Below are 14160 nucleotides of genomic sequence, written 5' to 3'. Positions count from 1 at the left end.
GTACAGGTAGGGATGGGGCAGTGGACGGGGAGAAGCAGGTGGGGCAAAAGGAGGAGAGGGAGGAGGATGAGGAGGGGGCGCAGGAAGGCATTTGAGGAACGTCGGCAGGAGCGGGCGGGCAGCGTGGACCCTCGGGAACCCTCCCTCGCTGGGGAAACTGAGGCAGGGAGTGGGGACACCCCATCCTGGGGGACTCGGGGGTCTCACCGCACCCCGTCCCCTCGCAGTGAGCGAGTGCCACCCCCGTCCCCCGTGAGCCCGGCCATGCCCAGCGCCGCGGTGCCACCGGGGGGGCTCCCCATGATCCCGGCCGAGGGCTCGGCGCTGCTGCGCGCTGTATCCCAAGGGAAATTCCGCCTGACCCGCCTGCTGCTGGAAGGGGGAGCCTACATCAACGAGGGCAACGCCGCGGGCACCACGCCGCTGATGGCAGCGTGCCGGGCCGGCTACGCCGAACCGCCCGAACAGCCGCGGATGGTCCAGTACCTCCTGGAGAACGGAGCCGACCCCAACATCCCCGACAAAGCCGGCAAAACCGCGCTCATGCACGCCTGTGCCGAGCGAGCCGGCCCCGCGGTGGTCGCCACTTTGCTGGCCCACGGTGCCGACCCCAGCGCCCGGGATTACGGCGGGGGCTCGGCGCTGGTTTACGCCCTGGAGCGCGGGGACCGGGAGACGCTGCAGGTGCTGCTGGACGCGTGTCGGGAGCGCGGGCGCGATGTCATCATCATCACCTCGGCCACGTCGCCCCGAGGCACCAAGACCACCCGGCAGTACCTGAACTCGCCGCCGTCGCCCGCTCTGTGCGCGTCCCCGTCGCAGGTGCAGGTGCGGGCGGCGGCGTCGCCGGGAGCCACCGGGAGGGATGAGGAGCGCGATGTGTTCCGCTTCCCACCCGCTCCAGAACCGGCCCGGGCCGGGCCCAAGCGGCAGCTGAAGAGGCTGAACTCGGAGCCGTGGGGGCTGGCGGTGCCGGGGATGCGCGGGGGACACTCGGAGGGGACACAGGGAAGCGCGGAGGGGACACAGGGACCCCCAGAGGGAGCACGGAGAGCCTTAGACGAGATACTGGGACCCCCGGAGGGGACAAGGAGACCCTTGGAGGGGACACGGGGACCCTCAGAAGGGTCATGGGGGTCTCCTGAGGGGTCACCGGAAGGGACATCGGTCCCCCCGGAGCGGCTGGCGGCGGGGCTGGAGGGGCTGCGGTTGCGCCCTCGCCGGCACAGCGTGGAGGGACGCGAGGTCTCCGGGCTGCCAGCAGCCACCTGGGCAGAACGCGTGCCCCCCGCGCCCGCTCCGGGGCGTTTCCCTCCCGATCCTCCACGGGGCAAACCTTTACGCCGAGAACCTGCCAACCCCGAGCTAGGCACCCCTCCCGGGCCGCTCCGGCACGGGGCTGCGCTGCTGGAGCGCCGCGGCTCCGGAACGCTCGCCCTGGAGCCGCCCGGGCCGGGCAGGGCCGGGCTGCTGCCCCCGCTGCCCCCCCGAGCGCTGCTCCGCCGCCACTCCATGCAGCCGGAGGCGCTGCGGCACCTTCGGGGGCTGGCTCCCGAGCCTGGCTCTTAGGGACCCCTCCCCGGCGTTCTAGAGACCCCCCCACCCAAAGCTAGGGTCCCTTGGGGAAAGCCTCGCCCTGGGTGGGGGTTTGCTCTGAACCCTGCTGAGGGTCGACTCTTCCATCCCTCTGTCGGCACAAACTCTGCACGAGCCCGAATTTGGGGAGCTGGTGGGTGCACCCCAACTCCCAGGCCCCCCCCACCCCAGTATCCTGCTCCTGCCTCATTTTCCCAGCAGCTTTTTCCCCCAGGGTCTGGCATTAAAGGCCCCAGGGCAGCTCAGTGGCTCTGAGTGGGCACATCTGTGGGCTTGGGGGCACAGCTGTTGCATCCCAATGCCAGTTTTAAGTGGAAAAAATGGTTTTTCAAGACCTGAGTTGTTCTAATGCCAGGCTGAGAGGGATCCTCAGGATCCTTGGGGATCCAGCAGCTTGGATGGAGAAGGATTTTAGGGAAAGGGGCTTGGGAGATTTAATGAAGGACAAAGAACAAGAAGACAAACTTAGACAAAATCTCGTTATTTGACACAAAACAAGGAATGCCCAGTGGGATAAATACCATGGGAGATTTAGAGACCATTTGCCTGGGGCATGGAAGAAACTCCCAGAATATTCTGGGATGGGAGGCTGGGAGGGATCCCCCCAAAGCCAAGGGAAATCCCCCCAACCCTCAGAAACTGCTGCTTCCCTCATACTTGTCCTTTGAAAACAATAAAATTCCATAAAACCCACATTCCTCCAGGGATGAGGAGCTGGTTTGGCTCCTCGAGGCTGTGTACAGAGCCCAGTTTTCCCAGTTTCCCCCCAGTTTGGAGGTGGAACACCAATGGGTGGAGGTTTGGATCCATCACCGGCGGCGTCGGTCCGGACTGCGGCTCCGCCGGCGCCCGCCCCTGGGAAACAGGGAAAAGGTGGGGAAGGGAAAGGGGAAAAAAAGGGGAAAAAAAGGGGAAAAAAAGGGGAAAAGAGAAAAAGGGAATGGGGAATGGAGAGAGAGAAAGGGGGAAAGGGAAGGAAGGGGGAGGAAAGTGGAAATGGGGGTAAAGAGGGTAAGGGAATGGGGAAAGTAAAGAAAGAAAAGGGAAAAAGGGGGAGGAAAAAGGGGAAATGAGAGGGAAAAGGGTACAGGAAATGGGGAAAGGGAGAGAAAGGGGTATAGGAAATGGCAGAAAGGGAAAAGGGAGGGAAAAAAAGTACAAGAAATATGGGAAAGGAATGGGAAAAGGGTACAGGAAATTGGGAGAGGGAAAAGGGTACAGGAAATGGGAGAAAAGAATGGGAAAAGAGTACATGAAATAGGGGAAAGGAATGGGAAAAGGGTACAGGAAATTGGGAGAGGGAAAAGGGTACAGGAAATGGGAGAAAAGAATGGGAAACGAGTACAAGAAATAGGGGAAAGGAAAGGGAAAAGGGTACAGGAAATGGGGGAAGGAATGGGAAAAGGGTACAGGAAATAGGGAAAAGGAAAAGGGAGAGAAAAGGGTACAGGAAATGGAAGAAAGGAAAGGGAAAAGGGTACAGGAAATGGGGGAGAGAGGGAAGGGAGGCATTTTGGGGTGTTTACCCCTATTTTAACCCCACCACCCCCATAACTGCGCATGGAATTCCCCCATTCCCCTCGCCCACAGGTCCCTCCCACTGCCAGCTCCTGGGATTCCCAGGAATTCCCAGGAATTCCCAGGAATTCCCTCACCTCCTCTTGCCCTTGGGAGGGCCCCTGACGAAGCACCAGTCCACGCTGACGGGCTGCCCCATGAGCTCCTGCCCGTTGAGCCCCTCCATGGCTGCCTGCGCCTCCTTGTAGGTCTCGTACTCCACCAGCGTGTAGCCCTGGGGTGGGAACGGGGCAGGAATGGGATGGGAATGAGACAGACACCAGGGGAGCCCAGCTTTGGGGGGCACCGACCCCCCAGCACCCCGGGTTTAGTGATGGGAATGAACCCAGCTCAAATTTGGGGTGCACAGACCCACTAGCACCCCAGGTTTAGGACTGGGAATGAGCCCAGCTCAGCTTTGGGGAGCACAGACCCCCCAGCACCCCGAGTTTAGTGATGGGAATGAGCCCAGCTCAGCTTTGGGGGGCACCAACCCCCCAGCACCTCAGGTTTAGGATTGGGAATGAGCCCAGGTCAGCTTTGGGGGGCACCAACCCCCCAGCACCTCAGGTTTAGGATTGGGAATGAGCCCAGGTCAGCTTTGGGGGGCACAGACCCCCAGCACCCCGGGTTTAGTGATGGGAATGAGCCCAGCCCAGCTTTGGGGGGCACAGACCCCCCAGCACCCCGGGTTTAGGATTGAGAATGAGTCCAGCTCAGTTTTGGGGGGCACAGACCCCCCAACACCCCAGGTCTAGGACTGAGAATGAGCCTGGGCACAGGGGGAATTCCCAGCTAAAATTTGGGGTGCACAGACCCCCCTAACACCCCGGGTTTAGTGATGGGAATGAGCCCAGCTCAGTTTTGGGGTGCACAGACCCCCCAACACCCCGGGTTTAGTGATGGGAATGAGCCCAGCTCAGTTTTGGGGGGCACAGACCCCCCCCTCAACACCCCAGGTTTAGGATTGGGAATGAGCCCAGCTCAGCTTTGGGGTGCACAGACCCCCCAGCACCCCAGGTTTAGGATTGGGAATGAGCCCAGCTCAGTTTTGGGGGGCACAGACCCCCCCCTCAACACCCCAGGTTTAGGATTGGGAATGAGCCCAGCTCAGCTTTGGGGGGCACAGACCCACTAGCACCCCAGGTTTAGGAATGAGGATGAGCCCAGACACCAGGGGAACTCAAATTTGGGGTGCACAGACCCCCTGACACCCCAAGTTTAGCGCTGGGAATGCCCCCAGGCATTGGGGAAATCCAGCTCCCAGCTCAGTTTTGGGACCTCCCAATAAATCAAATTTTGAGGTGCAGATACTCCCAGAACCCCCAGAATTGGCTCAGTTTGGGGGGCACCCCTAGCACCTCCCACCCTGGAGCATCCCCCAGGCTGAGATGGAGCTTGGGGGGGGTCCCCAGAGGTGCCCCCTCCCCACCTTCAGGTATCCCGTGCGCCGGTCCAGGTTCAGGTGGATGTTTTTGATCTCCCCAAATTCAGCAAATCTGTCGTGCACGTCCTCCTCCGTGGCCTCCTCGTGCACCCCTGTCACAAAGAGGATCCAGCCCTCCACGGCTGGGCAGGAAAAAGGGGGGGTCACAGAGCTGGGAATGGAGCTTCACCCCCCAAAATCCTTGGGGAGGGGGGACACGGAGCCCCCCCAGGGGTGAGATTTGGGGCTCCACGTCCGTGTGAGATGGGGCCAAAGTGATGCTGGGAAGGTGGGGAGCAATCATCCCACGTGGCCCCAGTTCCTCCTCCTGGCTGTGCTGGGTCCCCAAAAAAGGCCTTGGCACCCCAAAATCACTCCTTTTTCCCAGCTAGGAAGGGAGGATTGAGGCCCAGAGCCCCCAAATCCTGGGGGAGGTTGGGAAGAGCTCATCCCAGCAGGGCTGAACCCAAATCCAGATGCCATTCCCATGGGGAAAGTGCTGCTGGTGACACTTGGAGGGGCCACGGGGCCCTCAGGAAGGAGCATCTCCCCCAAATTTCCCCATTCCCACCTTGGGAAGGGGACGTGGAGCTGGGGTTTGCCCTAAAATAAAATCCTGGGAATGCAAAGACATTGTCCCAGCCTAAAATAAATCCTGGGAATGAGGGAAGGGATTGCCCCAGCCTAAAGAAATCCTGGGAATGAGGGAAGGGATTGTCCCAGCCTAAAGAAATCCTGGGAATGAGGGAAGGGATTGCCCCAGCCTAAAGAAATCCTGGGAATGAGGGAAGGGATTGTCCCAGCATGAAATAAATCCTGGGAATAAGGGAAGGGATTGCGGAGGATTGAGGCCCAGAGCCCCCAAATCCTGGGGGAGGTTGGGAAGAGCTCATCCCAGCAGGGCTGAACCCAAATCCAGATGCCATTCCCATGGGGAAAGTGCTGCTGGTGACACTTGGAGGGGCCACGGGGCCCTCAGGAAGGAGCATCTCCCCCAAATTTCCCCATTCCCACCTTGGGAAGGGGACGTGGAGCTGGGGTTTGCCCTAAAATAAAATCCTGGGAATGCAAAGACATTGTCCCAGCCTAAAATAAATCCTGGGAATAAGAGAAGGGATTGTCCCAGCCTAAAGAAATCCTGGGAATGAAGGAAAGGGATTGTCCCAGCCTAAATAAATCCTGGAATGGGAATGGGAATGGGGAAGGGATTGTCCCAGCCTAAAATAAATCCTGGGAATGAGGGAAGGGATTGTCCCAGCCTAAAATAAATCCTGGGAATGAGGGAAGGGATTGCCCCAGCCTAAAGAAATCCTGGGAATGAAGGAAAGGAAAGGAAGGGATTGTCCCAGCCTAAAATAAATCCTGGGAATGAAGGAAGTGAATTTCCCAGCCTAAAGAAATCCTGGGAATGAGGGAAGGGAAGGGATTGTCCCAGCCTAAAGAAATCCTGGAATGGAATGGGAATAGGGAAGGGATTATCCCAGCCTGAAATAAATTCTGGGAATGAGGGAAGGGATTGTCCCAGCCTAAAGAAATCTTGGGAATGAAGGAAAGGAAGGGAAGGGATTATCCCAGCCTGAATAAATCCTGGAATGGGAATAGGGAAGGGATTATCCCAGCCTGAAATAAATCCTGGGAATGAGGGAAGGGATTGTCCCAGCCTAAAATAAATCCTGGGAATAAGAGAAGGGAAGGGATTGTCCCAGCCTAAAGAAATCCTGGGAATGAGGGAAGGGAAGGGATTGTCCCAGCCTAAAGAAATCCTGGGAATGAGGGAAGGGAAGGGATTGTCCCAGCCTAAAGAAATCCTGGGAATGAGGGAAGGGAAGGGATTGTCCCAGCCTAAAGAAATCCTGGGAATGAGGGAAGGGATTGCCCCAGCCTAAAGAAATCCTGGGAATGAAGGAAAGGAAAGGAAGGGATTGTCCCAGCCTAAAATAAATCCTGGGAATGAAGGAAGTGAATTTCCCAGCCTAAAGAAATCCTGGGAATGAGGGAAGGGAAGGGATTGTCCCAGCCTAAAGAAATCCTGGAATGGAATGGGAATAGGGAAGGGATTGTCCCAGCCTGAGATAAATCCTGGGAACGAGGGAAGGGATTGTCCCAGCCTAAAGAAATCTTGGGAATGAAGGAAAGGAAGGGAAGGGATTATCCCAGCCTGAATAAATCCTGGAATGGGAATAGGGAAGGGATTATCCCAGCCTGAAATAAATCCTGGGAATGAGGGAAGGGATTGCCCCAGCCTGAAGAAATCCTGGGAATGAGGGAAAGTATTGTCCCAGTCTAAAGAAATCCTGGGAATGAGGGAAGTGAATTTCCCAGCATTAAATAAATGCTGGGAATGAGGGAAGGGACTGTCCCAGCAGGGCTGCAGAGCCCCAAATCCCCACCTTGGGAAGGGGATATGAAACTGGGATTTGCCCTAAAATAAATCCTGGGAAAGAGGCAAAGGAAGGGATTGTCCCAGCCTAAATAAATCCTGGAATGGGAATGGGAATAGGGAAGGGATTGTCCCAGCCTAAATAAATCCTGGAATGGGAATGGGAATGGGGGAAGGGACTGTCCCAGCTTAAATAAATCCTGGAATGGGAATGGGAATAGGGAAGGGATTGTCCCAGCCTGAAATAAATCCGGGGAATAGGGAAGGGATTGTCCCAGCCTAAATAAATCCTGGAATGGGAATGGGAACAGGGAAGGGATTGTCCCAGCCTGAAATAAATCCGGGGAACAGGGAAGGGATTGTCCCAGCAGGGCTGCAGAGCCCCTCGAAGCCCTGCAGGTGCCCCTCACATCTCTGTGGCCCCGGCTCGTCCCCGTCCTGCTCCACGCTGTCGTAATCTTCGCGCACCCGAGCGCGGGATCCTTCCTCTGCAAACAAAAAAAAGGGGGGAAGGAGGGGACCCCCAAACTGCAGGGGTCACCCAGAGCGCCAGGGAAGGGGTTTGGGGGTGGCTGGGGGGGGTCTCACCTGAGCCGAAGCCACGGCCCTTCCTCTTCTTGGCCTTTTCTTTCAGCTTGTGGATGCTCTCTGGTGGGAATTGGGGGGTTTGGGGTCAGCAGGAGCAGGGAGCCCCCCAAAAGGGACAGGGACCCCTCGTCCTGGCTGGGAAGGGTTGGGAATGAGCCCCTGGGAATGAGACCTGGGTTGGGAATGAGCCCTGGGAATGAGACCTAGGATTGGGAATGAGCCCTGGGGCGGGAATGAGCCCCTGGGAATGGAATGAGCCCTGGGAATGGGAATGAGCCCCCTGGGAATGGGAATGACACCCCTGGGAATGAGCCCTGGGGAGGGAATGAGCCCCTGGGAATAGGAATGAGTCCTGGATTGGGAATGAGCCCTGGGATTGGGAATGAGCCCCCTGGGAATGAGCCCTGGGAATGGGAATGATGTCCCCGCGTCATTAAAAACCCATCCAGGCTGGGCAGGACCCCTTGGGCTGGGCAGGACCCCCTGTGGGAATAGGAATGAGCCCTGGGAATGGGAATGAGCCCCCTGGGAATGGGAATGAGCCCCCTGGGAATGAGCCCTGGGAATGAGCCCTGGGGATGGGAATGATGTCCCCGGGTCATTAAAAACCCACCCAGGCTGGGCAGGACCCCCCAGTCCAGGCAGAGCCACCCCCGGCCAAGCCAGGACGGTCTCCCCGTGATGGGAATGATCCCCCCGGGCCGGACGGGACCCCAAACCCCCAGGAATAACCCCGTGAGCCGGGAACGGACAGCAGGACCCATGTGCCATACCGGGAGTGACCCCCGAGCCAGGAGTGACCCCCCCAGCACCGAGCAGGAGCCCCCTGCGAACGACAGCAACCCCCGCCCCGGGCCCGGGCTGTCCCTGAGGCCGACGCGGCCAGAGGCGGCGGGAGCGGCTCCGCTGAGCCGGGACCCGACCGGATCGGTCGGCAGGGCCGCTCTGGGCCGGACGGGATCGCTCCAGCCCCGCGCTCACCGTCCCCGTCCTCGTCCATAGCGAAATCCTCTCCGCCCGCCTCATGAAGATCCAGCACGTCCGCCATCTTGCCGAGAGTAGCGGGGCACGCCGGGAGCGCGCCGGAAGTGGGAGGGAGTGGGCGGAAGTACCGGCGCGGCCATATTGGGGAGGGATTGTGGCAGAAAGTACCGGCGCGGCCATATTGGGAAGGGCCCTGGGCGGAAGTGCCCTTTCCGCCATGTTGGGAAGGTCGTGCCGCCATTTTGAGAAGGTCGGGCTAGTTCTTTTTTGCTCCGGGAATTTCGAACCCCCAGGTTTTGAACCCCGGGAATTTCGAACCCTGGGGTTTGAACTTCGGGAATTTCAAATCTCAGAAATTTCGAACCCCCAGGTTTTGAACCCCGGGAATTTTGGACCACACACCGACACGGCTCAAAGCATTTTTGGCACAACTGGCCCCCCCAAAAAAACGAGCAAGAGCACCAAAGTTAATAAAAAATCGCTGGGTTTATTGTATAAAATCCACAGCAGTGTTTATCCCGTAATTCCACTGCCTCAACAAGGAGCACGACTTTCTCTGTACTGAGAAAATTTGAATTTTGTTAATTTTACGCCTTCCACAGAGATCTGGAGCCTTCAAACTGTCTCCTCGATCCCACAAGCAATAGAATGTCTGGTTTTTTCCCTTTTGTTTTTATTTTTTTTTCCTTCCACAGTGATGGAACTCCTAAAGTCCTCCCAGACTTGTTGATTTGGAGCATAAAGAACTGGGAGGAGCTTCAGGGATTCCCTTAGGTTTAAAATCCTTTGCAGGATTAAAACCCGTTATTCCTAAATCAATTTTTTTCCAATCTTTCAGGAAAATTACACCCCACAACCCCCACCCCCATCCCTTTAAAATCCAATTTCCAGCGACATCAAACGTTAATAGTGTTTGTAGAAAGTATAAAAAATATATAAACCCCCAAAATAAGCTTGTTAGGATGTGGATATAAAAATGGGGTACCTACAAATAATGGAATTATTCCACTTTTATCCTAAAACAATGATTATTGCTGGAATATCCTGTGGTCAGGCAGAGGGAAGAAGGAGGGTGGGAATAGTAGAATCTGCAGGGTTTAAAGAGATAAGAAGAGGGAAAAGCTCTCAGCTAGGGTGAAAAAGGAATTCTGGCTTGTAATTCAGTTTGTATTCCCAGTCTACTGGGAAAAAGGGGAGTAAGATGGAAATTTCCATGGATAAATTGACATTTTCTTGAGTGAACTCGGAGCTGTTTGAACAATTCCATGCCATAAAAGGGGTTTTAAAGCTAAATATAGTCTAAATTCCACATGGATACAAGGGATAAGGAATGATTAGTGCAAATCCCTCCCTCATCCACAAACTCTCCAAGATTTTTCCCATCTTCCAATGCTAGTATTTGGCTCCAGACAGGGCAATTCCAGGGGGGAACTGCAAATCCTGCTGTGCTTGGGACTGGAATGCTGCAGGTCGATCCCAGATTTAACTCCAAAATTAAATCTGGATATTGCACATGTTGGCATCCACTCATTTAATTAAGGAGCTCATCAAGAAGCTCTAATTGATCCCTTTCTGCTACAGGAGGGAGGGGATCCAATGGGTTTTTCCAGAGGAAACACTGGATTCCATAGAATCCCGACTGCTCCAGCAATGAGGGAGTGAGGAGAGGACAAAACCTGGGATTTGAACCCCGAAAATAAGGGAGAGGAAAAAATCTGTAGGGATTATGAGGGAATAAAAAGTTCCCTAGGGAATAAGGAGTTCTCAAGGGAGGAATGAGGGAATGAGGAGCAGCTCTAAAAACCAGGATGAAACTGCTAGAATCCATTCAGGAGCTTTTTCCCTAAATTTCTTCTAAATGTGCAAATGGGCTGGGATTTGGGGAAGGGTTTTGGGATCACCAGGGGTGGGATTTTTGGGGTTCAGCAGCCAGAGGAGTGTGCTGAGCCCAGCTGGCCAGCTGCCAGCAGCAGGATGTCCTTCTTCTCCTTGTGGAACCTCAGCTCCTTCCCGGCCAGCCGGGCCTCGTCCAGCTCGCGCTCGGTGGCCGCCAGCTCCCGGGAAAGGGCTCCTGGAATGTTCTGCTCCCGGTTCACCCAGTCCAGGGCCATCTGGTTTCGGATGTCATCGTCCAGAGCACGGTGGGAGTAGTGAGCCAGGACCTCCTGGTGGGAATGGGAGGCAGAGAATTGGTTAAAATTGGGAAAAAAAACCTTATGGGATGCAATAGAATCATTAAAATAGGGGGAAAACCTTAAGGGAATGATGCTTTGTGAAGGTTGAGCTAGAACAGAGGTTGGGCAGAGTTAATTAATAAAGTAGGGATTTATTAAAAGGATATTCTCAATGGATGCACCTTGGGCAGTGCGAGAGACCAGGCGGGGTCTACACCCAAGATGAACCAAAATGGTCACAAAATGAACCAAAAATGGTCACAAAATGAACCCAAGATGAACCAAAACGGACACCCGGTCACAGGGTCTCTCACTTTTATAAGTTCTGGTCCATTTGCATATTGGAGTTAATTGTCCAATTACAGCTCCACCCCACATGAACCAAAATGGACACCCGGTCACAGGGTCTCTCACTTTTATAAGTTCTGGTCCATTTGCATATTGGAGTTAATTGTCCACTTACAGCTCCACCCCATAAAGTCCAATTTTTCTTGTTTTCTCTCTTCAGTCCACATTGTTTATGCTCTTGGGCCTGAGATTTGGGTCATTTGTCCTCCACAAGGCATCAGGGGAAGCTCAGGAATGGGAAGGAGCAGCGGGATGGAGTTGGGACTCACCTGGCGTGAGCACTGACGTTCCCTCATGGCCTTCAGGCTCCCATTCCAGTGCAGCAGCTGGAAAACTGTCATCAGCTCCTGGGATGGCAAGAGGGAGGGTTTAAAACACAAAACCACCATTTCTGCATGTGCTGGGATTGCTCAGAGCTGGGTGACTCCCACTTCTGTGTTTTGGTACCATAAAATGTTCTTTAATGCATGTAAATAAACTCTCATAAATGGTGGTGGTACACACAGCAGCAGGCTGAGAGAATATAGTGATTTAGGCACCTCATTAAGGAATTCCCCCAGTCTTTGGGGGAAACATCTCATCTTGTGGAGCTCTTGCTCCCCTGTTTTCAGGGATGAATCTCACTAATTAACTGTACTACTGCAATTAGGACATTTGGAAATATCACAGTGACAGTGAGAAACCCAATTCCCAGGATAATACTGGAATTACCCCAAATCTGATCTGAATCAAAGGGAAACCCCGAGTTTATTCCCCATGGAAAAAACTGAAAATAGACCTGGGAGACCAACCCAAACATCCCTTAACCAAACCAGGAGTGGGACCTGGGTAGAAGAGGAACAGGATCTGCACAAACTGGACACAGCACCTGGAATTCCAGCATGGATTTTCCCTTGTTGGACTCCAGCATGAAGCGGAAGGCCCCGATCCCAGTGTTGGGATTATCTGCCTCTTCTCGGTTGCCCTGCAGAGAAATTCCAGCTATGGAGCTGCCATTCTCATTCCTGGGAATTCCCAATCCTGGAATTCCCAGTGGGATTCAGGAGAGCCTAATGCCAGCACAGGATGAGCTGTCACACGTGAATGTGACAGCCTGGTCAGACGGAGAGAAGCTAAGTAAGTTTTCCCAGAACTGACCTGGGAAGCTTTAGGGAGATAAACAGTGATAGCCAAATATTAAAAAGAATCTGCAGTTGATGGTTTTTAACAATCTGTTTTGCATGGAATTAGAAAAAAAAGTTTAGAAATTAGAAATAATTAGCTTCTGATTGTGATGGTGTGAATTATAACATTTGTCTGTATTGCCTCACCCTACACACGAGACTGAAAACGGAATAAAATTTTTTAAAACGCCTCTAAATTACCCCATCTCTGGGTCAGAAAATGGCTTAATCTGACCCAAAAAAAGACCAACCACGACACCCATGCTCACGTTGAAGGACGCCAGGGCCTCGGAGACACTCTTCTCGATGAAGTCGTCGGTGATGCGGCGGGAGGGGTGCTCGTTGAACACGGAGTTCATCAGCGCGATCTTGGCCGCGCTCCGGCGCGCCTCGGCCTTGGTGGGACAGAACTGGGGACACACGGCCACGCTGGGGACACCCCCAGCACCTCCACGCCCCCCCCAGAGCACCAGGAATGGGGGCTGGGCGGGGGCAATTAGGAAATGACACCCCCAGAATCAGAACTGCCAGTTGCGTTGGCGATTAATTTGATTTAATTCATTTTTTCAGACCCAAAGTGTTCCCAAATCTGCCCCAAAGACCAGGATTTTGGGACAGAACCAAAAGAGGTTCAGAACCTCCTGTTGCACAGTCAATTAATTAATTTAATTAATTTTTTCAGACACAAACTGTTCCCAAATTCTCCCCTGAGACCAGGATTTTGGGACAGAACCATAAGAGGTTCAGAACCTCCCATTGCATTCTCAACTAATTAATTAAATTTAATTTAATCCTGGGAAGGAGGAGAAAGAATCACATCCTGGGAAGGAGGAGGAAGGGGATCAAACTCTGGGAAGGAGAAGGAGGGATCTAATCCTGAGAAGGAGAAGGAAGGATCAAATCCTGAGAAGGAGATGGAAGGATCTAATTCTGGGAAGGAAAAGGAAGGATCACATCCTGGGAAGGGAGGATCTAATCCTGGGAAGGAAAAGGAAGGATCAAATCCTGAGAAGGGAGGATCTAATCCTGGGAAGGAAAAGCAAGGATCACATCCTGGGAAGGAGAAGGAAGGATCACATCCTGGGAAGGAGAAGGAACGATCACATCCTGGGAAGGAAGGATCTAATCCTGGGAAGGAAAAGGAAGATCAGATCCAGCCAATCCAACAGTTTTCCCTGATATCCCATCTCCTATTTCAGCACTAAATTGTAAGTGACCAGAATAGGCAATAAAGGACACCAAAAACCCACAATCCACAGACAAATCTTCCCAGACTGGGACCTGAGAAGGAAGGATCACATCCTGGGAAGGGAGGATCTAATCCTGGGAAGGAAAAGGAAGATCAGATCCAGCCAATCCAACAGTTTTCCCTGATATCCCATCTCCTATTTCAGCACTAAATTGTAAGTGACCAGAATAGGCAATAAAGGACACCAAAAACCCACAATCCACAGACAAATCTTCCCAGACTGGGACCTGATGGCAATTTACACACCACCAGCAGCTTGCAATTAAATCTCCTTGCAACTAAAGAGGTTTAGAGCCAGATTCAGGAAAGAGAACGCCCAGCAGGGAGGAGATATTTGGGAAAGGATCCCGGCGGGGTCTGGGAGAGGCATTCCCGGGGTGGGGATTGTACCTGGAAGCTGCCAAAGCAGCTGCCCATTGCCAGGGTGACAGGAGAGGCATTCCCGGGGTGGGGATTGTACCTGGAAGCTGCCAAAGCAGCTGCCCATTGCCAGGGTGACACGAGAGGCATTCCCGGGGTGGGGATTGTACCTGGAAGCTGCCAAAGCAGCTGCCCATTGCCAGGGTGACACGAGAGGCATTCCCGGGGTGGGGATTGTACCTGGAAGCTGCCAAAGCAGCTGCCCATTGCCAGGGTGACACGAGAGGCATTCCCGGGGTGGGGATTGTACCTGGAAGCTGCCAAAGCAGCTGCCC

General features: G+C 54.3%; 3 protein-coding genes across 3 annotated transcripts in view; 1 reads left to right on the top strand and 2 right to left on the bottom strand.

Annotated features, from left to right (window-relative positions):
- The first annotated feature begins 82 nt into the window (after positions 1–82).
- LOC121362998 (ankyrin repeat domain-containing protein 34A-like) lies at positions 83–2535 on the top strand. The gene has a single exon (XM_041484966.1). It carries the CDS (start codon positions 265–267, stop codon positions 1567–1569), a length of 1305 nt encoding a protein of 434 aa, XP_041340900.1. The 5' UTR covers positions 83–264; the 3' UTR covers positions 1570–2535.
- RBM8A (RNA binding motif protein 8A) lies at positions 2062–8605 on the bottom strand. Its single transcript, XM_041484967.1, has 6 exons — positions 8529–8605; positions 7548–7607; positions 7370–7447; positions 4586–4722; positions 3252–3388; positions 2062–2451 (listed from the first exon to the last, which is right to left on the bottom strand). The coding sequence occupies exons 1-6, from the start codon at positions 8593–8595 to the stop codon at positions 2406–2408; spliced, it is 525 nt and encodes a 174-aa protein (XP_041340901.1). The 5' UTR covers positions 8596–8605; the 3' UTR covers positions 2062–2405.
- A 393-nt stretch (positions 8606–8998) lies between these two features.
- Positions 8999–14160, bottom strand: part of LOC121362997 (LIX1-like protein) — a 6212-nt gene continuing 1050 nt past the window's right edge. Inside the window, exons 2-6 of the mRNA XM_041484965.1 lie at positions 14136–14154; positions 12486–12626; positions 11922–12017; positions 11323–11400; positions 8999–10696 (exon numbers count right to left, since the gene is read on the bottom strand). Coding sequence (XP_041340899.1) covers positions 10454–10696; positions 11323–11400; positions 11922–12017; positions 12486–12626; positions 14136–14154 — 577 coding nt within the window. The 3' untranslated portion in view covers positions 8999–10453. The remainder of the gene's footprint in view (positions 10697–11322; positions 11401–11921; positions 12018–12485; positions 12627–14135; positions 14155–14160) is intronic.

This window comes from Pyrgilauda ruficollis, unplaced genomic scaffold (assembly GCF_017590135.1).
Source record: "Pyrgilauda ruficollis isolate IOZ18807 unplaced genomic scaffold, ASM1759013v1 scaffold697, whole genome shotgun sequence".
Classification (NCBI taxonomy): domain Eukaryota; kingdom Metazoa; phylum Chordata; class Aves; order Passeriformes; family Passeridae; genus Pyrgilauda; species Pyrgilauda ruficollis.
This window is presented reverse-complemented; position numbering and strand designations above follow the sequence as displayed.

Excerpts from the sequence above, each read along its gene's own strand:
- LOC121362998 (XM_041484966.1), top strand. The coding sequence starts at position 265 with ATGCCCAGCGCCGCGGTGCCACCGGGGGGGCTCCCCATGATCCCGGCC.
- RBM8A (XM_041484967.1), bottom strand. The coding sequence starts at position 8,595 with ATGGCGGACGTGCTGGATCTTCATGAGGCGGGCGGAGAGGATTTCGCT. Across the intron at positions 4,723-7,369 it reads CGAGCCGGGGCCACAGAGAT|CCGTGGAGGGCTGGATCCTC; the intron begins GTGAGGGGCACC and ends TTTCCTGCCCAG. Across the intron at positions 2,452-3,251 it reads CCTCCCAAGGGCAAGAGGAG|GGGCGGGCGCCGGCGGAGCC; the intron begins GTGAGGGAATTC and ends CCTGTTTCCCAG.